This window comes from Ammospiza nelsoni, chromosome 5 (assembly GCF_027579445.1).
Source record: "Ammospiza nelsoni isolate bAmmNel1 chromosome 5, bAmmNel1.pri, whole genome shotgun sequence".
In the NCBI taxonomy this organism is placed as follows: domain Eukaryota; kingdom Metazoa; phylum Chordata; class Aves; order Passeriformes; family Passerellidae; genus Ammospiza; species Ammospiza nelsoni.
In genome coordinates, this window is record NC_080637.1 from 30,640,422 (window position 1) to 30,668,398 (window position 27,977).

A 27,977-nucleotide genomic window follows, 5' to 3' on the forward strand; every position below is an offset into this window, starting at 1 on the left:
GTACTACAAAAAAACTTTTCACATGTGCACATAGCTGTGTCTTTCTCTGATCTGGCATTGAATCTGGAAGATGTTGACTGAGGACTGTGCGACTTAGTTGACTCCAGTATTTCAGCAAAACTTCCCTCTGCTGCATAAATAACCTACCCCTGGTGGTGGTTTCGCCTCAGAGTGGCTGGAGTACAGACTGAGGTAGTGTTAACTGCATGCTCCCAATTTCTGAAGTTAAGGGTTGATCCCTTTGCTGCTGGTGGCACAGAGTCTATGGGAGGGAAACAATTTCAGTCCCATCCAGAGGATAATTGTGATAATTTTTTTTTTTTTTTACTGAAATACTGAACTTGTCCTTGTCTTTCTTTTGTACCTGAAGCCAGGTAGAATATTCCCATTTTACCAAAATACATGTTCATGGATTTGGCCATGTATATGACTTTATGTAGGAAAATGAGTCACCTCAGACTGGGTTGCCTGAGTCATCCCACTGGGAATGTGTTAGTCTGAATGCATTTCAATGTATTTCATGTAGTTGTACTATGAGGTCTTGGGCATTGGAGACAATTTCAGGGAAACTTGTCATCTGAGTAATCTTTTCTTTGATTTCTCAATAGCCTCTAGGAGCACAGCTGCTTTAATTGCCAGCTGTTTCAGCCACAGATTGTGTGTACATTTGCCCAGCTTGATATAGGAGAGGTTAGAAGGAGTATTCAGCGTCTGGTAGCCTCCTAATGAGCAATACGAGGAACAACCACATTTCCTGCTACAGCCTATGGTTTGGCATCTGATTTCCTGGAGAAAACAATGGGGAAATAATTTTCTGTTGTGCTTATATCTGCCCAGTTACTCACAGGTATAAAAACAGGAGTAATTATTATGTTTGTTTTCTTTGAGCCTGGATTGTAAAAAGGACTATTTGTCATTTTGCAGAAGGTTTATAAGAAGAAATTTAGAGTGCAAAATAATTATTAAGAGCAAAGGGGTAAATTAAGACATCTCAGGCAACACCAGAAGATTCATATCAGTTCTTTGCAGGTTCTAGATAGATGTAAGTTATATAACTCTGTAACTGAAGAAGGGAAATAGGTGGCTCCTAAGCCCTGAAACAGGGCTTTGAGAATGTAAGTAGGGCACCTATTTCTGCCCACTAGTGATATATTAGGCCAAAGTGCCTCTGTATGGTGAGGAGGTTTTAGAAGCCAAGGGAAGACCCATAGGAAACAGTGAATAAAGTGAGGTATATGAAAGGTGCCTGCCTCAGCAGCTGCTTCTTCCTGGGAAGTTCAGGAATGTTTTGTGCCAAGTCCTCCAATTTTGCTTAGGATAGACCCAGTTAAAGGTGGGGATTCGAAGGAGAAGTGTCAATCCTATTATGAGCACTTGTATTAACTCCTGCATGTGGAGTTTATTGGGTTAGTCTGACTGTGGCAATCTGGAAACTAGCTCTGTTGCTTGAGCTGCTAGCGAAAAACTTAAGCTCAGCCATCTTGGGAGGAAAGGGTGGCAAGATTGGGACAGTCTGTGGTAGAAAGGACAGAAGCTCCACCTAGGTCAGAGAGTGAAAAGGAGGGTGATGCTGATGGTACACAGTCATTGCTTCCGGCTGTCTGCCAGCTTCCCCTGAGAGGAGGTACAGACCCTTCTTTTGGGAATAAACAGGTAATAAATTATGTGTAGACAATCTGGTACTGAGGCTAGGATAACTTTCCCAAGCCTCAAAATAAATGAGCCAGAAGAGGTGTGTGCTGCATGTAGAGCTGAATGAATGCTGTGGACACTTTCCATTCATGTGTGTGGAGCTTTGAAACATCCACTTCAAAGTGTCCTGGAGAGCTGCAGCCAAGCAAGCGTCCTTTTATGTTTAGTTTTGCTTCTGCTGGGAGATAAACACCTTCTGTTTTGCTGTTAGTAACAGCATATGGTTGCCTGCCCATTTTATGTAGCAAAATTAGGACATCTTGATTTCCAAAGTTATCATTATGGGATGCATTGGGTTTAGAAGCTGGTTCACCTGGTGGACAAGGGGAGCCCTGGTGGGGAGGCTGTACAGGACATAACTCTTGTCTGTGCTAATGCTGTGCCAACGAAGGCAGCAGCTCTGCAGCACTGTGAATGCCCCCGCCACCTCTTTGTCCAGAGGGTACTGGAGTATCCATCATGTGTCCTGCATAGCTGGAAACAACATCTCTTACAGACTCTAATGGTTGTGAGCCAGTTGGCACACCCAATTTTTTTCTTTGGCTTAATTGGAAATGAATAGCTGGAGACAATGTTGTTGACTTCAAACACTAGCCTAACATCATCGGACCCAGGTGTGGAATAGGAGGCTACCTGAGATCCCTTTCATCTTCATATATCTCATACTCTTAAGAGAACAGTTTTTATCACCCAGATTCAGCACAAGATTTTAAGTGTTTTCAGGAAGTGATGGTTTAATTAACTAAAGCCATGCTTGTTTTTTTTTTCCAGGATGGTACTAGACAACACAATATGCCGTGGAAGTATTGACAGTCTTGCCACTACAACACCAAGGCTGAGCTCCACAGAAGGAAACTCTGTGACTCTGAGCTCACCCTGGACCCTCAGCCAAAGCATTGTCCATGCTAGTTGTGAGTGGCCCTTGCCCATTGCCAGGAGAGGAGGAGGCCAAGAACTGTAAAACCCCCCTGGAGCCCACAGCACTTTGGCAGGCAGGTTAATAGAAACAGATGGGGCTCCGCCAGAATTTTGTTGCAATTGCACAATTTCAGTAAAATTTCCACTGAAATTTAAAGTCAAATGAATGGAAATATTCCATCTATAGCACCACCTAGACCTCTTAGTGAGTAATTGCTGACTAGCTTTATTCACTATTGTGTCAGCCATTTAGAACCAGGAGGGTTTAATGAAATGAACACCAGATCCAGCTGTTCTGACTTACCTAGGCCTGCTGCCCTTCTTGCCTTTCTTTCAGATAGATGCTATTGAATAGAACCTTTGATTATTTATGGACTAGAGATGATTTTGCCTTCTAAAGAACACCCCGTTTTTTTCCCTCTTACTACATCCAGAGCTGAAATATTCATTACTTCTGTTTTTTTTTTTTTTGTTTGTTTTTTTTTTTTTTTTTTTTTTTTTGTTTTTGTTGTTTTTGTTTTTGTTTTTTTTTCTATATCACTTCTGGCATTCTTGAAACAAGCATTTAATGACATACCTCTGTGGCCACAAAAATTTCCAACATTTTCACTGATTTTTTTTTTCTCCTTGAAGATATGCCTTTTACTTTTCTTTAACTCCCTTCATTAATTTACTACATCTGTAACTGTTTAATCAAAATAGCCTCCTGACACAAGGAAATTGTACCTCAAGCATCATCAAGACAGAGCAGAGCTGATGCTGCAGGGAATGAAGGCTGCCTAACTAGAGGGGAAGGAGAGGTCAGGGTGGATGTTTGTGGAATAGGTGTTGAGCATGTGTCTGGGGCTGCAGTGCTTCCCTCATTAGCAGGCAGGCTGCAAATGCTGGCTGGCCATGGGCATGGTTCTCACATGAGCTCATTGATGCTGGAGCTGTGTGTAGACCAGTATATTTTGGGCTGTGAGAATGCATCAGACAAGTATGTAACAGTGGGAAAACCTGCACCTGCAATGATAGGAAGTATTTCTACATAGTGGCACCATGTGGTGTGGGCTCCTATACTATAGTTAGTGATATACTATATTTAGTCCCATACTATATTTAGTTGCCATACCATGTATCCCAGCTAATGCAAAGAATGAGGCATTCAATATCTCACAGATAACCCCACTTTTAACACCAGCCATTCACCATACCCAATGACATCAATGCAGCTCTATGAATAGATAGAAAACAGGGAATTGCCAAAGGGTTATTCTATGAAGGGGCTGCCATCTTGCTCATCTGCAAATACATGGATACACAAATTCCTCTTTTAAAATGGAATGAAGTTTTAGCAATACCTGTGTTAAGGCTACCACCTTGACTCTGCTTGGTTTTCAAACCAAAATTCTTCTCCTGCTGACTCAAGCAGATGAAGAATAATCTGCAGTCTTCAAAAAATTCATTTATTATACCTTAATGGATGGTCTAATAACAAAAATCCTCACCAAGCCTTCTGTCAACATTGCAAAATTAATAAGAAACTCCAACAACCAGCATTCTCAGCAGTGCTAATAGTTAGTGAGCAATATTGCCCTTACTCTCACAGTGTGCAGCAGCAGCATATCACTGTGACCAATGCATTTTAACTCAAAACCTCAACATTTTATGACCCCTCTACCCCTGTATTTTTTTTCCATAAAAAGGCAGTGAGTTATGCCATAGTTCTGTTACTTTTCTTGAGGTCATCTGTATATTTTGGGTGGACTACATGAATTCCTAAGTCTCTACACTCAGCTGTAGTCACAATACATGTTTTAACTCTGAAGTAAAGATGCAGTTACAAATTCATGCATGCAATTCTCAGTAATACTAACAGGAAGAGAGGTATGGTGGTGTTTTCCTACTAATTCTGGTCCATGTTAAAGTTCTCTTCAATAAAAAAGCAACATTATTCATATTTATTGGCTTAAACTAAAAATATTATTGGCACTATTTTCTTTAAAAAATGCAGAGGCAGACTTAGCATTCATAAGGGAGTGTTTCCCAGTATATTAAGGATACAGTACTCAAGTGAGCTTATAATACTGCTCAGAAAGGAAGCATTTAACATGAAATATATATATTCCTTTCCAGTTATTCTGTAAGTATGCACAATTTATGCACACACAGACACACAAACAAATAGAATTTTGTGTGAAGGCAAGGTGGGAGCACAGATGATTTTTGAGTACTTCACAGCCTTCTGAATCTGCAGGTTTTTGAGTAAAATGTGTTTACTCAACAGATTTCTGAGTCAAAAAATGAAAACTCCTTTTACATGAGCTTGGATTTGTGTAAGTGTGATAAACCCAACAGTGGCACCTTCCCACTCCTCTCTGCTAAAGAGTAAGCAAGACCCCTCTGGCTGATTTTCCTTGATGTGTGCAGAGAGCATATGTAGTGAGTACTCCATGACACAGCCCAATTAATGATTTGACTGTTAATTAAACATGAACATAGCATGGAATGCAATGCTTTTTTCCTTGTCTTGCACAGCTGTATAGCTCAATACACTTGAGATTGTCAATAATGCTGTTACCCTTGCTTGACTTAATCATACAGGATGTTGTTAAATGCTGATGTATGCATAGACAAGATGAGGTACAGCAATTGAACAAGTAATTCAAATTTGTGGTGTACAGTGGCAACACAAAATTTCAAGACATGTATCAAGAATTCTCAAGAGGAAAACATCTTGAAATTTATTATAATGTAAGTAGTAAACATATGAATGTGTTTTTACACAGGTAGCAGTTAGGTCTTGCTACAGGTACAGTTAAACCACTGGTGAATAAAAACAGACCTTTTACAAACCCACCAATTCAATATGTTTCCTTCAAAATAATATTAAGTGTGTGGCTATGAAAACAGAGTGACACATAAAAAAATCAAAAATCATATACCACAGGATAACATTTTTATGACTAGAAGAAAACAAAAAATTATGTACATAAATACATATATTTTTATATATAGCAAATTACAGTTTCCTGCACTGAACATTTATCAAATACACAAGTACTGAACAATACTGGATAGGGTGCTTTGTCACACCTTGTGGTCTCCTTAAATTCCTGTGAGATTGGAAGACAAGTTTTTATGGAGGATACAACTTGTTCAGTGATGTAAGCTCACACAATAATTAAAAATTAAAGAACAAAAAAACCTTTACTGCAGAAATGACTGATATTTCCAGCACAAGCATCTTTAAAAACAAAGTGAGAATACTCTACTGTTCTTCAAGCACTTGCCTCAACAGAGAATCTGTGCCAGAGATATTTATTCTGTACAACAGCTGGGTGATGAATTTGGGCAACAAATCTAACACTCAGCTTTCTCCACTGGCTTGTCAAAGTCAAGTGGAAAGCTTTGTCCACTGTCTTTCTGACAGGCAGGTCAGTCTATCAGGTACAGAGGAATCACCTTCCAGATCCCCTCAGAAACCACAGCCTTTCTCTTGGATCTGGGCAGCCACTCCCATGACCTTCAGATTGAAAATGAGGCACTGGCTGGTTTTCTGGCCATTACCTTCCCAAGGCTCTAGGAGCTGTGGTTACTATCATCATGGGAGATTTTGAAAGGGGTGACACCAAGCTGTTTTTGAGGACTGTATACAGAGTTATTTTGGTTTTGAAAACAGAAAGCATTCACACCACACTTTTCATTTCACCTGGCCAGAAATGCTAAGCTCAGATTCCTAATGCATAAATAACAATCCTTATTGACAAGGATGATGTAGACTCCATTGGGTTCTTGTGACCCTACCAGAAACTGTCTTCAAAGTACTGCAGTTACTAGCTAGGAATAACAATCCCATTCAGATGTTCTTCAGAGCACACAATACAAATATTTGTGTTATGAAACGCACTTGGTTGTCTTCACAGGTTAATGATGTCTTGAACTTGGGGGATTGTAAATCCAGTCCATTACAATAAGAGTCATACTCACAAGCATGAAGATTATGCCAACTATGAGGAAAATTAGAGCCTGCAATTAGGAAATGAAATTTAATTAATAAAGCTAGTGACTTAGGGGTGGTAGCTTATAGATTGCCCCACTGGATCTGCATTAGTGTAATACCCATGGCCTAAGTTTGGCTTATTCTATGTGACTAAAGCCCAAGTAATATTGTACAGGGATACACGAATCAGAGTTAGTCCTGTGAGAATATCAGTCCAAGAGAGATCTGAAAACAAGCCACTTTGGCTCTGTGAACAATAATAAAAAAATATATAAAAGAAACATCTTTGTTTTTTATTATTAAAAAATGACAAATTTTCAGTCAATGGTTATAGTCTTTGGAATTAAAAACAACTTCAGAGTAAATCTGCTGAATCCTTATCAGACAAACAGGTAAGCCCATATCTCTTATCTGACAGTGTTTCTGTACATATTCAAGGGATTCAGATGCTTGTAGTCACCCTTTGCTTTAGTGGAGCTCTAGTTTACCATAATCTGTCCACCCTTAACAATACTCTGTCTTTGTAAAATAAAGATGAATATTGTATGTGATCTCAGTGCAAGATGTGAAATTCTAGATGTGCCTAACACATACCAACATGAAGAGTGAACAAAGACACATGAAAAAATATTCACAGTCTCTCTACAGAGAGAACTCTCTAACAGCTGGAAAAAAACATTGTAGAAATAATTTCATCATAATAAATTACTTTTATACTAGAAGGATGTATCAGTCACATGACTTTTGTGAACATATATATATATATATATATATGCATATATTCCCATCTGTTTACATTATGTGCCTAAATATATATTTCATCAATAACTTTTCTAATTACATTTTCAAAGAATGTTTCCTCAGTGATAGTTAAATCTGCAGACAGTTATTGATGTTCAGGATGAAAGGCATTGCAGTGGCAGTCCAGCATGACATAGACACATGCTGTGCATAAATGATAGACCTTCATATAAGGTTTATGGATCTGTCACAGAGGAGAGCTCACTATTACTTATTTATCTCTGCAGTGCAATTTCCTTCTTAACCTTGACCTCAAATCTTCCTGTTAATCCACAGCTGGTCTTCTGATGAACCATCAATTTCTTATAGACTGTCTTGGTGCTATTTATGAAAATGCAGGTGTTAACTGGAGTTTAGATCGGATTAAGTAAGTCTCTTTTTTCTAGTGTTTTAAGACACACTTTATCCTAAATACTTAGGTGAGAGTCAGGAGCAGTAGGCCTCTAAAGGCTTTGTCTTGAATCCCAGATGAATCCCACTGCCCAACCTGTATTTTGAGTGAGACACTACCATTTAGGAGCAAGTGCCAGATGTTGGAAGTCAATGGTCTGAGTGCTAATGAAGAGTGGAAATCTCACAACCTCCTACCCTTTCTTTTGCAATTGCCCCCAGTTCTCTTACCCCAATCTTCTGAGGAGACCTCAGGGGTTCCTTCTTAACAATTCTCAGGTAGAAGGCACCAGGGAGGATGAAAATCAACATCGTAGCAGAAGAGGCTCCTGGAAGAGAGAGCAGAGCTGAGTACAGCATCATTGACAGAAAAACAGAGTGGTGCACCTGCAAAAGAGAGCCTGTGGGGAGGCAGCTGCCATTCTGAGCCCAGCTGTACAAAGGGCTCTCTCTGTAGACTACATTCGTGGAGAGCAGTGGATGTCTGAACACTCATTTGGGTGCTTGGGGCCTGAAGAGACACTTGTTACTGGGAGGGTTTTTTCAAAGTGGTCTGGCTGCCTGTGGTGGAGATGTCTGCACGTCAGCTGAAGCCTGTCTGCTGTCAGGTGAAGCAAGGACAAATGGACATTCCCAGTAGGATGACCCTGGAAAGCAGGTATTGAATAGAGAGTGGATGATCTGTGCCTAAGAAGTGCTGACTCCTCTCTGCTCAGCAGAGTTCAGCATGAAGACCTGGGTATAAAAGGCAGGGAGGAGCAAACCAGCTGCAGAAATCCCATTGAGGTACCTTTCTCAAGGGATCTGCATCCCTGCATCCTCAAGCACTTCAGAGCAAGGAGACTCTTCATGGACCTCTTTGGTCAGAGGCCAAAACTGACCAAAAGAAAGTGGTAGGGAGAGAACTGTTAATGCCAAATGAAATGTGTCACTTTTCTTCTTTTTCTAGCACAATGCTTTGGAAGTCAATACATTTTTTCATGCTATAATTGCTTGAAAACCAAAGCCGATTTCCCCCTCCTCCACATGTATTAAATTCCCTTTTGGTCAAAATGGGAATTCCTTACCAGTTTTTATATCGGGATTATTGGATTCCTTGTGCCTCATGCAAAGTAACAACAAGGTTGGGTAGCTTATACCTTTGTCTGTCAGCTGTTTGGGAATCCTTACATTCCCTTTAAATTCAATTTGTGTTTATATTTACTGTGCTGTAAGACTCAAACAGAGATTGACTTTCAGTCCATGACTGTAAATATGTTGTAGAAAGGACAATAGAGTCAACAAAAAGTATTTATGAAACCTACCGATAAATCCAAAAATGTCTTTAATAGTTGGGACAAAAATTACAAGCAGATCATTAAAAGCCAAAATTACTGCTGCAATCAGGAAATGTCTTATCCAGCTGAATGGCCTTTTGGGAAACAGCAATGCGCTGATAGATGAACGGATCTGCAAGATGAAAGACAACAGGGAAAGTGAAACAACAGTTAATTTATCTTTGCTTTCAGTTAAAAAAAAAATCTATATTAGTTACATCTGTTGTGAGAAATTCTGACTGGAAAAATATGTTTTCAGTCTTTGATTCCCATAATATAGTCTCACTCTGATGTAGGTTTTTGAGAACTGGGTTCACAGTTTAATGCAGAAACTCAAATATTTGCAGTGTAGGAGAAAGTCAAGTAAATAGGGTGTAAAATCAGGGACATGAAATCTGTTCAACTGAAAGATGCTAATATCAGCAAAAAATCCTCAAAGAGCCCCCCCACTATAAGTACTAATCAGCAGGCAAAAAAAAGAGCATGTGTGAAATATGAATTGCTGTACTCCTGAACCTGATGAAAATCCCACAAGAATTCTGTCATTTACTTTTCTGAGAGATAGAGGAAGCTGTTGTACTTAATCATTAAATATATACATATACATATCTGAAAAGTAAAGCATATTTTTCAATGCCACTTGGAAATTATAACCCTAAAACCAATTGCAGAGGATTCTTTTTTGCTTCACTGACTTTCTCACACATCATGGATTTTTTTTGCTTTCACAATATAAAAGATAGTAAGTAGAAAAAAAGGCCAAAAGCAAATGCATTTGGTAGCTCGAGATGATGTTATTCTCAAGTACCAAAATTAACTTAAAAGTTGGTATTTAGAAATTGAACAAAAATATTTTTACACTCCGAAAAACTCCAAATGCACTTCTGTTTGGTTGTTTTAAAGTAACATATAATTTCTTTCAGGTGAATTTGGCAATTAAATAAATATATGGGGCTCTCTCAGTGTAGTACATCACTAGAAAACACACTATGAGTTTTGTATTTTATGTTTTTCAGGTTGATGTAAACCAATACTAGGAAGACGGAGGCAAATTTAAAATATTTTGTCCAGTTTTTGAGTTGGTGTAAGATAGGTTTATTACACAAAAAACTCTTCTGCCTGCATTCCTGTGAGCTTACTGTCAGCATATTGAGCATTATTCCTTTTGTGACACAATCCTTAAAAAGAAGTTATCAAACTGAAGTTTTACAGTGACTAATGGTATATAGATCTATATTTAATTTATTTTTCTGGAAATGCAATGACTTTTTTTTTAATAAAAGACTCTGACTACTTTAAGAAAATATAAATGGGATGATTAATTTAAAAAAGTAGTTGATGTAGTTATACTGCTTATTTGAAGGAGTAAGATCTGCTGAGATGGCTGTCCTGATAGAATGTGTAAAGCTCTTTGGTATTCTGGTTTACAAGAAAAATACATTTTCTCAGGAGTAATTTTAATGGAAAAATCAGTGTTGTGGTTTCTAGCTGCTAACTATTAAAATATTAAAATGATTATACAGAAATCTAAAAATACAAAATGCTGCACCTGACAGACAGATTTTTTCAATGCCCTTATCTTGTTTTCCCATGAAGACTGATCAATTTGTTAAGACTAATTTAAACATTTATCCACTGTTTTGAACATGATTTTTAAGGCAGAGCACTGGAGCTCTCCAAGCTAGAAGGACTGACCACTCAGGGTGCCTTATACCTGTTTTTTCAAATTTTTTTTTAATTTAGTTGACACCATTGAGCAGTGATCACTGCTCTTAGGCATTTGTCAGCAAGCCTGGAAACAGTAGCTATGCAGAGTGTGTATTGCACCCAGGAAAAGAGAGCAACAGGACCCCCTGGTTACTCAGATGGGAACGCTGTGCTGTGATGCAGCTTGCTGGGAGCCCTCCTGCAGCATGGTGCTGGCCTTGTACGTGCTGTACTCATGAGCCACCAGCCTCCCAACACCAGATTATGAGGATCAGCTATTTTCTCCTCTGCTGCCTGGCAGCTCAGGGAAGACATGAGACTCAGTTTTTTACATTCAGGAGCCTGAAGTTCTGCCCACTGGGGGAGATTGATTCCTGAGGAGGGTCAGTCCCTCTGCAGAGCAATTTGTTTAGTTGTGTCTTTCTGTCCCTGTAATTGTGGTTATTGTGTTTTTCCCAGTGAAGAGCACACAGAAGTTCCAAACTTTGCTCGGACAACTGACTGTGCAGCTCTTTTACACTTCTTTTTTTTCTGGCATTTAGTTTCCTCACCTGTCCACAAACTCAAGCCTGTAAAGTGAGCACAGGACCCTCTGTCCCTGTATTTCAGCAGCCCAGTGTGGGAATCCTGCACAATGTGTGACCTGAGCTTCATGTGTCTGTCCTAAGTTTGGGTGCTATAGAAGGTGCCTATGTCTGTATTAGGAAACCTCATAAGTGGTTTCAGTATATCTCCAAGACTTTGGTACTTGGGACTGCTCTGACAAATAAAGTACAGAAAGACCCAGGGAGACAGACAAGTAATTCCTGATATATTTATAAAGACTGATTTATTTCAGTCTTTCAAAGTTTGCAACCCTAAATGCCTAAGGTCCATACTTGGGTCAAATGAGAAAACAGAACTCTCTAAATAAAAAGCTCAGGCTTACTTTTCTTCAGTGTTAAAATCTGTGCTGATCACATTCAGTCAGTGAATATGGATTACCCTGATTTCAGCTCTGTTACTTACAGGGAAAAGGACAAGGGGCACGGTCAGGGTCACAGCCACCAGCACTGCCAGGCGAACTGACAGCAAAAGGGTGTCAAACGTGTACACTTTAGTGTATGTGTGAAGAAGCTCATCTTCAACTTCTCCTACAAAAAGGAAAGAGAAAGGAGTTAAATCACTTAAGCAGTACCTTGCACATTTAAAAGGATCTTTATACTGCAGCCAGATAAGAGATAAGATTAACTTTAGTCCAACTGCTGCCATTAGATACAAGTTATGGGCTATACATGAAAAAGGAATTTTCCCACTGTGAACTGATACTAGTCCATCATTCAGACATGATGAGGGTAATGCAGCTCTGAGGTGATGCTTTGTACTCTAGCATCTTTGACGTGACTTTGAGAAAATCATTAAGTGGATGTACAACCTGAAGTAAAAATAATTTCTGTGATATGAAACAACTCACTGAACTGTTACTGAACTGCTCCTTTTGACCTCCACCCAGATGTCTCAGCTCTCAAGCAGAGCCCTCTTGCCCCAGTGATAGGGAGCAGAGTGTGCTGTATCATTCACTTCTCTGCTGTATGGAGGGACTAACAAGGTAAAAAGAGGTGGCGTTTGCACAAAATGGTGTGCTAATAGTGGGACTACTCTGTTTGCCCATCGGTTACTTTAGCTCATCCAGATTTTTTTACACTAGAATGATTTGCACCTGTTTTTCAGCATAGATGAAACTGAACTAGTGGCGTCAGAGACAGATTGGATAGCACTTAGTAGTGTCATGTAAAACTGTTGAGCACTGGAGTATTTTTAGTACTCTTGGCCTTTGCCAAGAGTCAAGTTTACGGCAGCTTCTTGTCTGAGTTCACAAAGTCAAGGGAAACAAGACTGGCCCCCCAGCAGGTGCCTTGGAGTCTCTCACAGGTGAGGCCTGACAGTTGGATAAGTCCCACAGTTCACTCAGAAGGTTACACGCTGTGTATTATAATTGAATATTGCTTAAACTTGGATTCAGGCCCCCAGAAAATGCATTAATACTTGAGTCTTTGTGATAGAACCAGACTGCCTGCGTGAAAAAGTGAGGGAAAATTCTGCAGGGAACAGTGTTTTGACCTACCATAGAAGGTAAGATATCCAAAGAGGGCAGCCAGAAGATACATGATAAGCATGCCAGTGATGGAGATGTTTGAGACATTCTGCATCCGCTTTCGGGAGCGACTGAAGTACAAAAGAAAGAGAGTAACAGTCCTATAACCTCTATTTGTACAAGAAGTGCTCTGAAGGATCTTAACTCTCTGATGCACCCTCACCAGATAGAAATTTCATAGCAAATATATTGGTTACATAGAGCTCTTGATGCTTTACAGCTCTGTGCAGAGCAGCACAGATTTAGAAAATATGTTGAAACTGCATTTCTATTGCTTTTTCTGTGGCAACATAAAAATGTGCCACATTGTTTTGTATATCACTATTTATTAAATGTTAATCTCAAATGGTACATTTTAGATTAAAAAAATGGAGGGATGAGAATTAAAGGTCTGTTGACAAAATAGACAAGAGTTTTCAGCCAACTCTATGTGAACATACCCTTATATCTACATAGGGCTGTTCTGCAGGTTCAAGAACCCCTTGCAGATCACATCCTTCCTCCATAAATCCTTTGGTTAAAGAAAATCTTCATCTTATAGGACCTGCAAGCATTTTCCCAAGTCATATTAGAATTTCTATGGCTTCTGAGGTTAAACCTACTGAAACAGGAGGTAATGGTTCTTAGCCTCCTTGAGTTTTGCAACACACCCCCCTATTATGCAATTTTGCTGGTCAGCAAATGCCTTTTTTTAGCCCTTCCCAGCTATTAACTCTGTGCTGTTTTAAGCAGCTATATTGGATTTTTGATATTTGTTAAGCACAACAGGCTGGGTGAAGAGCCTACCAAAGACACCCAAACTAATGGCATCCCAAGAAACTTTAAGAGTAAGTGCAACTGACACAGACACAGAACACATTTAGGTATTATTAGAAACCAGAATTATCTCAGTGCAACCAAGTTTGCCAGTTTATTTCTGATCATTTGAAGGACTTTCCATATTCCTCCTTTACTAAGTAATATTGATCAATGCAGTGGTTCTCTGTCACCAATATCTGACTATAAGACCAAAGCAAAGCCAAAATCTGCTTACAATGGAAAGCAATAATTCACTATCATGTGGGTGTTCACACACCAGCAATCAATGGACAACAGGTAGAAGATTATCTCTATCTATGGTTAACTGGAAGTATTGGACAAAATTTAAGAACCTTACTCTTTGAGTTCACTGTATATTGGTAGCACCTCAGGGTGGCATACGAAAGCAAATGCCAGGATGGGTATTGCATAGGCAGTCTGTAAAATAAAGTTCCCATTAGTAAGAATGGTCACGGCTGCACCTCTGACTTGGCAGGCAGCAGTTTAGCTGTGGTACAAGTGGTGGAAGACAAGTTCTACAGGATCTCCCTTACCCGTGAGTTGAACACAAAATATTTTGGCTGGCACTTGTCACTGTTGTCGCTGTGTGCTTCGTATTCTACACCGCTTTTTGGGGAGATATCTTTTGGCTCCTCAAGGCTTGGGAAGTGCCCAGCTGTGTTGTCCATCATGAAATTCACACCAGAACTGAGTGACTCATTTGATAACATGACCAGGTGCATTGGCACTGTGCTGTTGGTGGCGGTCCAGTTTTCAACCCCGTGGTCCATCATGGGAAGAGGACAGGGTATTTGGGATTTCTTGAAGATCACCTACAAAAAGTAGACAATGTTATCAGAAAAGTTCCTCTATAGGAGATTACACGTTTGTGGTATTCCAACAGAAGTATAAGCAGACACTGAGAAAGAGAGGAAGCAAGAAACAAATTGCTACCAATTCTGCTTCTTCTGCAAATATTTGTTGTCACTCTGCCTCTGCTGTTTTCCTGCTTTATTTTTTATTCTCAAGTGGTTTTTTAACTGATTTTTTTTATTCTGACTTCACCTATTGCTGAATAGGTTGTTGATTTGATAAACTTGCAGGGTCTATCCAAACATAAAATTGCCACAGTACAAAGTATAAAAGTATTTAAGGTTTACAGAGTATTTACAAATACAGTATATTTGTCTGGAGACAATACCAAAACAGTCACCTACCACACTGACAAAGAAAACCATACAGGTCAGTGAAAACCCACTCGTATAACCAAGATAACCTGTGCAGCAAGAAAAACAAAACAAAACAGAATAAAATAGTTCAGTTACATAAAAATTCACAATCCTTAAAGGACTAAGAAATGAGTTTAAGCAGGGCATTAAGCTTACCTAAGCTTTTTAGAAGGGAGAGGGGAAGAATAATCACAACTGTTACAAGTATGACGAGGTAGTTCCCATTAAGGTACCATTCTCTAAACAGGAAGAATAAAAGTAAAAATAATCATCACTGATATCAAAGGGAAAATTTTTCGTCTCAGGTTCAGGCTGGGAAAAGACACCTACCCAGAATTCTCCTCAAGTTTCATAAATGCTCTGATGACTTCAGGAAGTTCATATTTAATAATAAAGAGGTAGCTTGACATTGCTGGAAAAAAACCCAAACAAAACAAAAACCTTTAGAGAACTGAGTTTCCAAAACTGTAGTTCCAAAAAAAGAGAAAAGTTTTTGCTAAAGTAGAGAAATGAGTTCTGTTTAAATAACAGTGTGACTAAATAAATAAATCCTTTATTTTGACAGGCTGAGCCATAGTCAATGAAGAGAATGGCTAGTTCTTTGAGGATGGTCAGTCAGGCCATTTTAGCCATCATTGAAGCTTCTTCACTGGCCATGGAGAGATCCCAGGTAATTGTCTTTCACCATACACTGAAGTGTCAGGTAGCTGAAAAAAGTGAGATGAATTCCTCATATCCTTCATTTTTACAATACAGTGTATGCTGTATCTGGCTCATCTCTGATGCCATTTAGCCAGACAGAGGAGACAATGAAATCACTTGTGTTTTGTAGGAAGAGCATTGGAAGCTAGATAACTTTTGTCTCTTACCTCCAATATTCTGCATTGTGACTGCAATGAAGACACCACACTTCCCAGGCCAGCCAAATGCCTTTGCTCCCAGTTTTTCATATATTAATGATCCTGAAAAAAAACACCAAACAAAATCAAAACAAAAATATGGGCCACTACATTAGTGTTGTGGTTTGAGGGGAAGTGAGTTTTTTGGGATGCTGTGGTCACATCAATGGGTGTTCAGATTTGAATATTGGCACCTGGTGTGGACACTGGGGGACATGGATACGCCTCTGAGAACACAGGGGTTAAAAGCAGAGCATTCCCAGGAAACCTTCTCTTGGGTTCCAGTGGGGAAAGAGTTCGGATCCCTCCCCAGGCCCAGCTGCTGGCTAGGCGGGGACGGGGATGCCGTGCAGCCGGGTGAGGTAGGCCAGGCCTTGGACAGAGGTGGGAGGTGAAGAGGCCCCGAGGATGGAAGGGTGGGAGAAGCACCAGGAGGGATCAGGCAGCTCCTCCCATGACAGAGAGAGGGTACAGCCTGTGCCTGTGACTGTGCTGCCTTGGAAATTGATAAACATATGCCGGCAGCACAGCCGAGAAGGAGAAGGGGTGGGGGGGGGGTGCAGCAAGAAGGTTTCCGGCCGCTGTGGGAGATCCGGGCGGGCAGAGCTCGAGATTTTAACCCTTTTTTGGACAATGAAAACTTCACAGAACATTAACCTTTCCTAGAAGAGAGATAGAGATGAAATGGAGGAAAAAATGGGCAAATGTGATGAAGGTTCAAGCAAGTGAACGATGTTGGAAGAGTAGAGAAGAATCTTAGGTGGGAAGAGTCGATAGAGTTGTCTTAGCTGGACTTTTCTTGTTATAGCCATGGACAGAACCATGTTTCCTGTGATACAGAGACTGCATCCAGGGGGAGGCAATGGCTCAGAGCCAAGAGAGTTCAGTGTTGGTACCCCTCGGCCCCAGGGGGTGAAATTTGGGAGGGGCTGGTGTTCCAAAGGTGAGAGACTGTGCTCTTTTTGTAATGGGACAAGGCATCCTTAAAAGGACAACCCTAGAAGCAGCTCTGGTCCATGTGCAGTGGTGAGAGCACTGGGCATGGAAGGAAAGGTGTCACGATGGCAAATGTTCTCCGGGCGGTGCCACGAGTGACATGGAAACACATGAGGTTTCAACAGCGTTTCCTGGGGAAGCCTATGGCACAAGAAGGACTCCTCTCCTCTTGATGAACTGAGAATTGATTATCTAAAGGGTGGTGATGGACTGAGAGTTGGTGGTCTGAGGGATGAATGTATTGGAAATTTAGTGGGGGGAGGAAATGTTTTTGGAAGGTTTTCATTTTTCCTGTGTGCTCCTTTTTACATATAGTTGTAGTGTAGTTAATAAAGTTTTCTTTTCTTTATTTCTAAGCGGGGGCCTGCTTTGCTTATTCCTGGTCACATCTCACAGCAGACACCAGGGGGAGTGTATTTTCATGGGGGCACTGGCATTGCACCAGCCTCTAACCACGACAATTGGACATACTTGATAAATTGCATTCCAAGGTAAAATACATGCATGCAATACAGATTGTGAATCACAGCCTCCTACCTCCTTCTTTTGATATCTTCAGTAAAAGGTGGACTGAGTAGAGTGACAATATTGCTACGCTGAGCAGCAGAACTCTGCAAGGCAAAGCAGAAATCAGAATCCTAAGCAGGACATCAGAGGCACTCAGTTGATTTGAACATACACCTGCTCATTCTCATGAAGTTCAACACGTCATAAATAGCTTTCAGCAAGTTTGTTCTTTGGTCTCCCAGGCTAAATGCAGAGCTAAGTGTCAATTGTAGCTTCCTTGTGAGTACAGTTGCACCTTATACACTCTAAGTGCCCCTGAAGGCTTGTTGAAGTCCAGTAAGTGCTAGTTCTGTGCCAGTCCACAAGGACAAAATCTTATATCTTAACAAGATCCCACTAAAGTAAACAGATTTCTTTGCAAGAATCTGGTCTTTGGACTCTCACCTGCCCACTGACCTCTCATTTTCAAATCTCTCCTTAATCAGAGCTGTCAAAAAACCCCACAAAAATGAAACCCAAAAGCAAATTGTAACTGGGACAACTTCAATGCTATCTCTTGGCTGGTCACTCCTTTTGACTTCTGGCATATCACTGGGTAGTGGAGGTTAGTTGCCTGCTGTGTGAGTACATTAGAAATCTTGCATCATGTTAAAGCATGGCACAACACTGGAAAACCTGCTCTTGGAGCACTGGTAGCTTAGCTTGTAGACTTAGTCTGCCTGAAGATACTGGTACCTGACTTCAGTAATTCTGATTACTGCCATGTTTCTGCCACACAATAGGTGCATCCTATGTGATTTCAGCTATCTGCCTCTTATAAACGGCTTGTGAAAAATGTAGCTTTGTATGAGATTTTCGGGGCACAGCGCTGTGCACAACATATCTTATTACCTTAACCATCTTGTCATCAGCCTGCCCAAGTGCTGGTGAGGAAGAGAATAACATGACAGAAATAGAAAATATGGAAGCACTTTATCCCATGGCTGAATAGGAGGTTGTGCCCACATCTCCCACACCCCTGAACACGAGGTTTGGTACAGATATAGGAGACTGACAGCCAGGTTCATAAATGAGTCTAGGAGCAGACTCAGGCCCTGGGGCTGAGTGATGAACCACCAGACCATCACAATGCCCTCTGAAATTTCCCTCTTCAGGAGAGACAGACAGTGCTACTACCTTGGTGTGGGCAGGGCTGTCTCCTGCTGTGGGCTCATGCAATATGGTAAGGGGGGGATCATGTCTGAGGTGACAGTGCATCCTGCTGACGTGGCACCCTCCTTGATCAGGGCCACCCATACAGCTGCTGTTCAGAGACATGACCTCTGTGTCCTGACACATGAGATGGGGTAAACCAAAGTCCTCCTGGTTGCACTTGCTAAATCATGCTGGGCAGCAGAAATGTTGCTTTTGGAATTTTGTGAGCCTTCTATTTTCCTTCACCCTGTAGAACACCTTCCAGCATGAAAGCACTTGGGCAACATGAGAAGAGTAAATTACAATGCTGCCAGCATCATCTCAATTAGAATTCATGTCCAGCAGTTTCCATTTAGTAGATGGGATTTTTCTGTCCCACTAACACTAACATCATGGGATGTGAAAACAGAGGAACTTCAAGCAATTGGATAACGGCTGTAGGGGTAGCAGTATCTACACACAAGTTCATATTTCTAAATAAAAATCCTTCCTTTACCAAAAGGGAGAATGTTCTCATTCAGAAAATATGGAAATAGCATAGCAAAGAAAGTGAGCTGTGGGGGGAGGTTTTTGCTTTAGCATTACTCCCTACTTTAGCACTGACAACAGAGCTAATATCATTAGGCTTGTATCAGAATTTTTCGCCACCTATCAGTATGATCAGAGTTTCAAATAAAGATATTATAAAGATAATATTTTTCCCTGTTAGCAAGGCTTAACATATCACAGTTTTCTTTCCAGTGATCATTTATGAGCATACCAGTTAGTACAAGTGCTCAGAGAAAGTGGAGGAGAAAAACATCCTACATTTTTCTGACTCTGACAAAATGTCACTTTTAGAACTGGCTTCCAATTTTTGCTCTGCACATACTATATCTAAACCAGTTGGGTGCAGGTGTTATGAAGTGCTTATACAGAACAGCATTTGAATCTACAGCTAATTTTCAGTTAAAAATTATATTGGCAAAACAGGAGATGTTTCTTAGCAACTGTAAGCTACAAGTAAAATTTTAAATGCTGTTGCTGTTATAGTTACACAGTCCCCACAAGCAAGATGCTCTACAAAAACATGCTAGATTTCAGTAATGTCAGAAATGGCTAATTGTCACACAGTAATATCATGGTTTATTCCAGTCTCATGAGAGGCTAAAATTAAGGCTTCAAGCTAAAATTAAAATCAATAATTTAAAAAAATTTTGATAGAATTCATCTTATTAAAAGGAGCCAGATGTTAGCCATGGATTAAAAAACTTCCCGTGGCTGTATGTTACTGTCTATCAAAACCCATTCTTTGTAGATACTGTTTGTCAGTCACAGATCAATGCTGTCCTTTGTGCACATTGGGTACAGACAGACTTGGAGCAGCAACATTAGATCTATGAATGCCTTTGCACTCAAAGCATGTTGACATTTCAGATGATATCGAATGCTCTTCTTCCATTTCTACATAGTGATTAGATGATTGGGGTGATGCAAACATATTTGTGGGTGATTTAATTTCCTTGTTGGATTCCCATAGTAAACTGGCAAGATCGATCTTGTTATTTTAGGACCAGCATGCTGTTCTTTCCTTCTGTTTTTTGACTGTGCAGTATCAATTCACAGTCATGTTTCTAATACAAAGGAGGTCTAAAATTTCGGCAGTGAATTTTCAGCAGTGGATGGTTCCTTGGGGTGGAGCTGAAATGCTCTCATTACAGAGGATCTTACAAGAATCTTCAGCTAACAAACCAAGCTTAACATACCACTGTAATCATAAAAACTTCAGCTCCAGCCCCCTGCTTATATTCTATTTGCTTATTTTTCTACGTACTTACATGAAAAGGATAATTCCTGTGTTGGCCATGGCATAGGAGAGCCCTAAGATGCCACTGCCCATAATGGCATTGCTGAGGTTGAACGAGGACATTCCAAAGGAAGTTCTACCCCTGTGCTGTTGGGTGCAAGAACAGAAAATAGCAATTCATTTGCATTTTACTGAGCATGACTAGCTAATTATCCTCATTGCTGGTGTTCCCTATGCTCCTCCCTTGATGCCTAGAGGTGGAGCTTTTTCAAGGTTCCCAGGTCCAGAGGCACTTGCCACCAAAAGGAGTCTATCCCAAAGACAGCTGTGCTGGTAGTGTTTGCCTCTTCTCACTCTTTCATTGTCTCAGTCAGGAGGAGGTTTGCATTCCTGATGGGTGATTTAGGTGACACAGTTACACTGGCTATGCTGGCCAGCCTCCATGGAAACACATGCTCTTATCAAACAGGTTTCCCAATAACCAATTTTTAAGTATTCAGATTTTTTTAAAAAATGAGTACAACAGATTATTGAATTTGTGTCCAAGTAAAATGCACTTTTTTTTTGGGGAACTAAAATGGTGTCTGGGGGAAAGAAAGAAAGGAGTGCTGTGTGCCTAGGGCTGGAAGCAGAAGAATGGAAGAGGGCAAAACCTAGGAGAGAGGGGATGGTGTGTGAATGAGTTACAACCAAGTGGAAAAGAAAAAGGGAACATGGCTCTTAATTTTGGTTTACAATTACAAACGATATTTTTGATGTTATGTGATCATTCATTAATAAAATCTGTAACACCACTGAAAAAATAATGCCTTTCATTTAATCAAATTCACTAACAATTGAGTAACATAAAATCCTAGCAGAGAGGTACCCACATGCACGCCCCAGGAGCTGGTGCTGTGCTTCCACTTGCATGTGGAGCTGTCTAGGGAGTTGGACGTGTGCTGACCATGTAGAGCTCAGCATCATAAAGCCAAAACAATAAGGTTCTTTCTCTAAAGCAGTGCAGCTGAATGGAGATTCATTTACACAGATGCTGGAAACTAGAAATACAAGCATGTATCCACTAAGGCACAGATCTATGTGGCTATAGGAACAGCAAAGTCCTTCTGAGTGCAATGTCCTGTCAGGAAAATGGGTGCAATGTCCCACTGTCTGCACATCTCAGCTGAGATTACATGGAGATGTTACTGAAGCTCAAGTGTGATCTAAGGAATTTTTCTGATTACTTGTGTAGGAAAGATTGAATTTTACTTGTAAGATAACAGAAAGGGTTTGCTGCACTAACTGTTAGAAAATGTGTTTATTCTTTGAAAGTCAAGATTTTGCTGGCCAGCTCCAGAGGAATTTTGCTTACTGACACTTTAAGAAAAAAATCAGGTCAATAAGATCTACTTTGTAAGCATTCATTCATTCATTTAAAAAGAATAAAACTTACATATTCTTCATCATAGTCCTCCAATTTCTTTTTATCCAGATATCCATTTGTAAGGAACTTCTGACTTCCTGCATCATCACTAGCAAAGGGACTGAACATAAAGAAAAATAAGAAAATATTAGATAAAACTTATGATTCACATTTTATTTGAGTGGTGCTTTTTGTCATCACTGGAAAATTTCCTTTGGCATTGCTCTGAATATTTAAAAATCCAGCAAAAAAAGGTCTGTTCTCCCGTAAAGTTCTCATATCCAATGGCATATTTTGTAGATCTTTGCTTTGATTTGGAATTTAGTTTTAGACCCAGTAATCTTTGAATTACACTTGATTGCAGATCCATACTGTCAGTAACACGCTGAAGCTGAGCACATGCTTCACATCTGGGGAACAAAGACCCTTGTTGGAGATACGTGCTGGAGGGAGCAGTGACCTGAGAGCAACAGACTGATGGCTGGTTTTGAGATGTCTTTTTCCAGCCACACAGGTGCTAGTGCTGTGGTGGGTTCTGCTGGAATGTCTGAGGGCAGGCTGTCCCTGTTGCCCTCCATTCCTTGCCCTGGGAAACACTCCCCCTCAATGTGCTCAGGCTGAACTTCTCTGAGAGTGTATTAATTTACATATGTACCATCCGACTGGAGTAGTTGGAAATTGCCAAGGGTTAATCTGTGTTGGGAGCCTGATGATATCAGTCCAGGTGGTGGCAGGCAAGGAGGGACCTGGGCTGCCTTGCTGTTCTGGGCACACTGTCTTCCAGAGCACAGAGCAAGGAGGGTCAGTGCTGTGGGGAAACTTCCCAGATGCCATTAGTGAAGATTATTTATCGATTACTGCTTTCTAGCCTTAACAGAACAGAGAAATGCCTACCTGCTAATTGCAGCCTTTTCTGAATCAGCCGGCTCTCTGTAGTTGTCTTCGAGGCTTTCCCCACTGTTGCTCTGATCGTCAGGTTCGATGTTGACTTTTTGCAGCTCCATGCGATCCATTAGAGCGGTCAGCGCTTTCCAGCACACACACTCGCTTCTTCAGGGTAAACAGCACTGTGCCGTCTGCTTGTGGGTCCTCTCTGTCATGCAGGGACTGCCAGAACACTTTGTTCTGCAAACAAAACACAACAGAACTCAACAGAGTTTTCTTCAAATTAGATAAACCAGTGTGAATTGTTTGGTTTGTGCTTGATCTTTGTAGTAGCATTAAGAGGGGAAACTGTTGCAGACTGGGAAAATTCTGGGCAAGCATAAAAGTCTCTTTATATGCCAGCATTTGGTTCTCCTGTCTCCCTTCAAATGGTAAAGGGTGCAGAGGCCAACAGATGCACAGTGGATATCCAGCATCTGGAAAAAATACAAAGCCAGCAGAAAAAAATTTCCTGAACTGTTGCTTTGGACTTTCTAGGGGAGGCTGATGCAGAAATGTTTTCTGATAAAAACAGGAGTATAGCAGTATTTAGGCTATCCCATTTGTTGCAAGATTAATGTTGTCACAGGCTTAAATGTTTCATAGATTTGTCCCTTTCACTGGGATCTGACAGAGATGAGCATCTCTGTATGACCATTTTTTGGTTATTGAGAGGTGCAAATCTGATAGGCCAGTTTCTAAGGGGACTGGTGTTTAATTCTTACTTAACCCATCGCTGGAAGCTCTGTCTCACACAGGATTATTACATGGGTATTAGACTGATTATCTTTACCCCACGAGAAAAATTCTTGCCTTTTAAAAATCATATGAATAAATGCTCAACTCTTTATTTATTGTATGGACCAAATGAAATTTTATGACCCAAATTTACAAAGAGAACTTCACCTCTGGGATTTCAGCAGCTGTGTGCTACAGACTCATCTGTAGATACGCATGTGAATTCATTTGTTGATTATCAGATTCAAGAGGAAAACACTGTTCAGGAAATGCTGCAGTTCTGCAATCCTTCTCCCTTGATGCATTCTGTATTTCCATTCCACAGCTGAGGGGACACCAGTGAAGGCAGCGAGCAGAGATCAGACAGCACACACCTGGGACCACAGCTGCAGTTCCCTGGGCCTTTACCTGCTGCCTTGCAATCAGGCACGCTGGCCAGATTGATGACAATTTTCATAAATATGACATGCCAAATGCAGCTCAGCATTTCATAATAATATCAGAAAATATTGCAACAAATAATTTTCTAAGTCTGGCTCTTTGCAACATTAAATCTGCAATTATTTAATAGCCTCTCTCTCTCTCTTTGCATTTATGTGTGTATAGGTCCAGCTCAAAGACCAGACCTTTGCTGTCCTCTGATACTGATCATATGCTGTTCTTAGGAACATCTACAAGCATATCTGTAGTGGCAAGATGTTGGAGTGCATGTATTTAAAATGCACATATAAACTTTAAATACCAATCCTGGAGGTTAAAGCTGACTCCAGGCCAGAAATTAATGTCAAATTCCTTGCTTCTTACTAAAAGCATTCACCCAGACCAGACAACTGAAAAGGAGAAGCAATATCACAGTGCATTAGGAAATTTCCTACCAGAGAGAGCGGCTGGCTCTAATTCTTTCTGCTGCCTCATGGACTGTTTGTATATGTGGGGGGGATGAGTGACTCAGGCATCAGGGCAGAGCTGCTGGCACTCACATTTCAATGCCTGGGGGATTCTGCTTGCTTAGGATATTAATAACTCCATGAGATAAAAAACCAGTAACACTCTCCTCACCCCTCCACACCCAACAGAGCCCTGACAACTGTGGTTTCATTCACAGAACTGTCTTCAAACACAGACACTGCCCTGTCTGAGAAAGAGAGTTTTTCCAATTCTTGATGCTTATTTTTAATCTGTGGTGTAGAAGTCAGGCAAACAAATCTATCTGTGTTCATCCCTGTTCTGGTAAAGGGTAAAACCTCCTCCGTGTGCACTGCCTAACTTTTGTTGGAAAAATATATTTTCCAGAAGTGGCAGTCCAAAAAATACAGATCTTCAAAGAGATGGGAAATGGAGGAAAAGTAAGCAAAAAAGTTGCCAGGAATTAAGCTGCACAAAGATTAGGCTGAAGATGAAAGCCTGTGCAGCACAGCAAACAATATGGAAAAATTGACCGAAAATACATGTTACAGCATAAGAATCATCTGGACATTGCCCTGTCAAACATTTACACAAGTTGTCTGATTTATGGACGTCATCTCAAGAGGCTGTGTAATCACTGCATAAAGCAACGATTTTCTATTTTATTTTATTGTTTTAATCTTTGAATTCCTAAAAGTCTTCTGGTGAAAGCGCAAAGATTCAGTTGGCAAAATTACGTCTATTGAGAACCTGCTTTCTTGCAGTTGTAATTTTTTAGGGAGAGGTTGGTAGAACTCCAGAGGTTTATGAATCACGAGCGGAAAACCATTGGCATAAATATGGGGAGAATGAGACCCATGAAACAGGACTGCTATTAGATCTGAATATTGCAAACACTAATAACTGTGATTATGACCAATGGTGCCTTTGAACTTCAGTAAAACTTGGCAGGGCTGGTCCTTAGTTGGTGGCAACCCATATCTTCAGTTCCTAGCACTGCAGATACTGAGGGCTTTGGGAGATGCGCAGGCACTGGTAGCATGTTCTCCCCACAAGTAACAGAGAAGCGCCAGAGCTGTCACTGCTTCACCTGAGGGAGACATGCGGTGACCCTGTACCTCTGGAGGTGTTACTCAGCCTGCAAGATATTTGGATAAAGGGGATGCACTGACATTGGGCTCTCAGTTGCACTCCTTCAGGGGTTTGTGCTGGTGGATTGCTGCTCCTGGGGGGACAGCCAGGAACCAGGGCAGGGATGGTGTGAAAGCACAGCCATCAAGGTTGGGCAGGCCTGGGCCCTGCCAGAAGCTTTGCCTGCAGTACTGGAGGGAAAACACCAAAGTTCTCCTGCTTTAGCTGCCCTGGGATTTAATGCTTTCTGCTTTAGAGCTATGATTTTGGTGCCTAAACATACAAGAGAAATCTCTTAGATTTCCAGTGTTCCTCAAACTTGCCCTCAATACAATGATGTTTTTGCTGCCTCTTGTAGCATTTGGCTGAACAGAAAAGATTTTTCCTAAAGTATGGTATTAAAATGGAAATACTCATTGCAGAAGAAATTTACCTATTATTAGAGGACAGTTATTTATCTCTATAAAACTAATTTTCCTCTTCAAGTATAGGGTACTGCTCTGCATCATTTATTAAGTAATGGTTTCCAGCAACGATTCGGAAAATTATGAAATTTTTGGCATCTGATTTCACAAGGTTATTGATTTCTGTCCAGTCTGCAGTTAGAACATTAGGCGAATGGACAACCACTGGGCAAATAATGCCGGGTCACAGATATGACTAACACTTTCATGGGTTTTGCAATATCAATATTTGTAATCTCTGCCATGGTATCCAATGTAGCAGATTTTGCCAGATTCTTCGTCTTCATGACAGTGACTTTATAAGGTTATTGTCTATGTGGCTATTTCAAAATGAAATAAGTGTTGCAGCTGTCAAATAAATAATTAAAATGTAAAGCCCCCTTTCCCAAATTAATTTGTTCAGAGAAATATTAGTCAAGTAACTCATGAGCCTGGATAAAATTTCTCAGAAGATAGCCAAGGGCTGCAAAGGCAAGTAATCATTCATTTCTTAATTGACTGGGAAATTTTGAATACTTTTGCTGTTCTGTGGTTGCTTAGGTTTTGATTTTCTGTACAAAAGAGAAGTCTAAATTTCATTCCTGAAGAAATATCAAAGATATTTGTCAGTACAAATTAATATGTCAGTAAATCTTAAGGAGCCTATCCTTCATATTGAGCTTATATTTAGAGATTAATTAAATTTATAATTCCCAATTTCTGAAGATATGGCCAGTCTCTAAAATACATTGATAAAATTTTATAAAGAAAAAAAGTTTACCTCTGAGTTAAGCGGGTTCCTTTCCTCACTTGCTAGACAGGTTATATCTTTTGGGAATTGCACCTGTAAGAAAAAGTTTACTCATATGCAACCTAGAGCAGTTGAACAGTGATTTAAAGACAAATGGGAGTGTATGGGATGAACCAATCACCAGCTGCTACACCCAACAACTCCCTTTGACAAACTTGCGTCAGCTCTTAAAAAAAAAAAAGGGGAAAAAAAGAAGAAAGGTAAATCAGTTTATTGGAGCACACTGAGGGCAAACATCTCAGTTACCAGAGCTATTTGCTCTCTGAGCTGAGTCCTATTTCAAAATGCTTCTCCCCAGAACACACCACCCAAGCTTGATCACACTCTTATTTGACAGTCTGGATTTTTGAATAATGTGCACGCATTAATCTTACAGTAGCACAATAATAAAGAGCCTGGAAAATAAGTTCTGGAAGAAATACCTGTTTGCTCCCAAACTGTTCTTATCTCTGTGACAACAGAGCTACATCTTGCACTGCCTGTCTGGACCTGGTCTGAAGTGTGTGCTTTCAAAGGGGCTGTTTGATCTGTGCCTTGGTTTCCCAGCTGAAATATTTAGTGTCATGTCAGCTGAGGAAATATATGTCCAGTGACAAATGTTATTCATTTGATGGCAATATAGGCCTGTGGAGAAGTATTTAATTATCTCTGATTTGCCTGTAATACTGCAGAATTTACTGTATAATTTTATCCAATTACATAATGGCCATAATTAAACCCCACATCTAACCCCCCAGCCCTCCCACCCATGTAGGCTTTGTGATTAAAGCCCTCAGACTGGCCTGACTGTGAAGGCAGGAGGGCAAGTGAGGGGATGTAGTTTTTAATTCTTAGAGTTTCCTGTGGAGCACTCAGACTGCTTTAGCTCAGGCTGGGTGACAACCTGTGGGAACCCAACCCTGCTTCAGTGTGACCAGGCCTTCTGCTTGTTTGCTGCCAGAACTGGCAATGCTGCGCTGGTTTCAGAGTTGCCCCCCAAAAAGAAATCTGAGTTCCAATATAGACTCAGACAAATGGTTTAACAAAAATAAGCTCTGTCTCCCTCAGTTGTGCATTCCCATGAAAAAACAACTGATTGTAAGGCCAGTCATGCCACACGATGCCAAAAGTAGAGCAATCCAAAGATTAAGAGGCGCAAGGTTTGGAGCCAGAGGTCCTATCTTGATTTAAACATAGCTGGAAAAGTGAACAAATTTTTGGGCCTAGGTTGGTTGAATGGACTTTGAGTATGAATGCTCCCTGTGTTTTCCATTTCATCAGTTGATGT

The 27,977-nt window shown here is 40.5% G+C and overlaps 1 protein-coding gene across 2 annotated transcripts; it reads right to left on the reverse strand.

Annotated features, from left to right (window-relative positions):
• Positions 1-5,310: 5,310 nt before the first annotated feature.
• Positions 5,311-26,756, reverse strand: SLC38A4 (solute carrier family 38 member 4). 2 transcript variants are annotated; one of them, XM_059472931.1, is made up of 16 exons: positions 26,681-26,756; positions 22,652-22,882; positions 21,788-21,878; positions 20,384-20,499; positions 17,403-17,476; positions 15,840-15,932; positions 15,301-15,382; positions 15,127-15,209; positions 14,959-15,017; positions 14,296-14,574; positions 14,100-14,179; positions 12,914-13,014; positions 11,818-11,942; positions 9,091-9,235; positions 8,018-8,115; positions 5,311-6,621 (listed from the first exon to the last, which is right to left on the reverse strand). In XM_059472931.1, exons 2-16 carry the CDS (start codon positions 22,768-22,770, stop codon positions 6,520-6,522), a joined length of 1,647 nt encoding a protein of 548 aa, XP_059328914.1. In that variant the 5' UTR covers positions 22,771-22,882; positions 26,681-26,756; the 3' UTR covers positions 5,311-6,519. The 2 variants fall into 2 exon arrangements, with proteins under 2 accessions (XP_059328914.1, XP_059328915.1); XM_059472932.1 differs by lacking the exon at positions 26,681-26,756 and adding an exon at positions 23,588-23,756.
• Between the last annotated feature and the right edge of the window lie 1,221 nt (positions 26,757-27,977).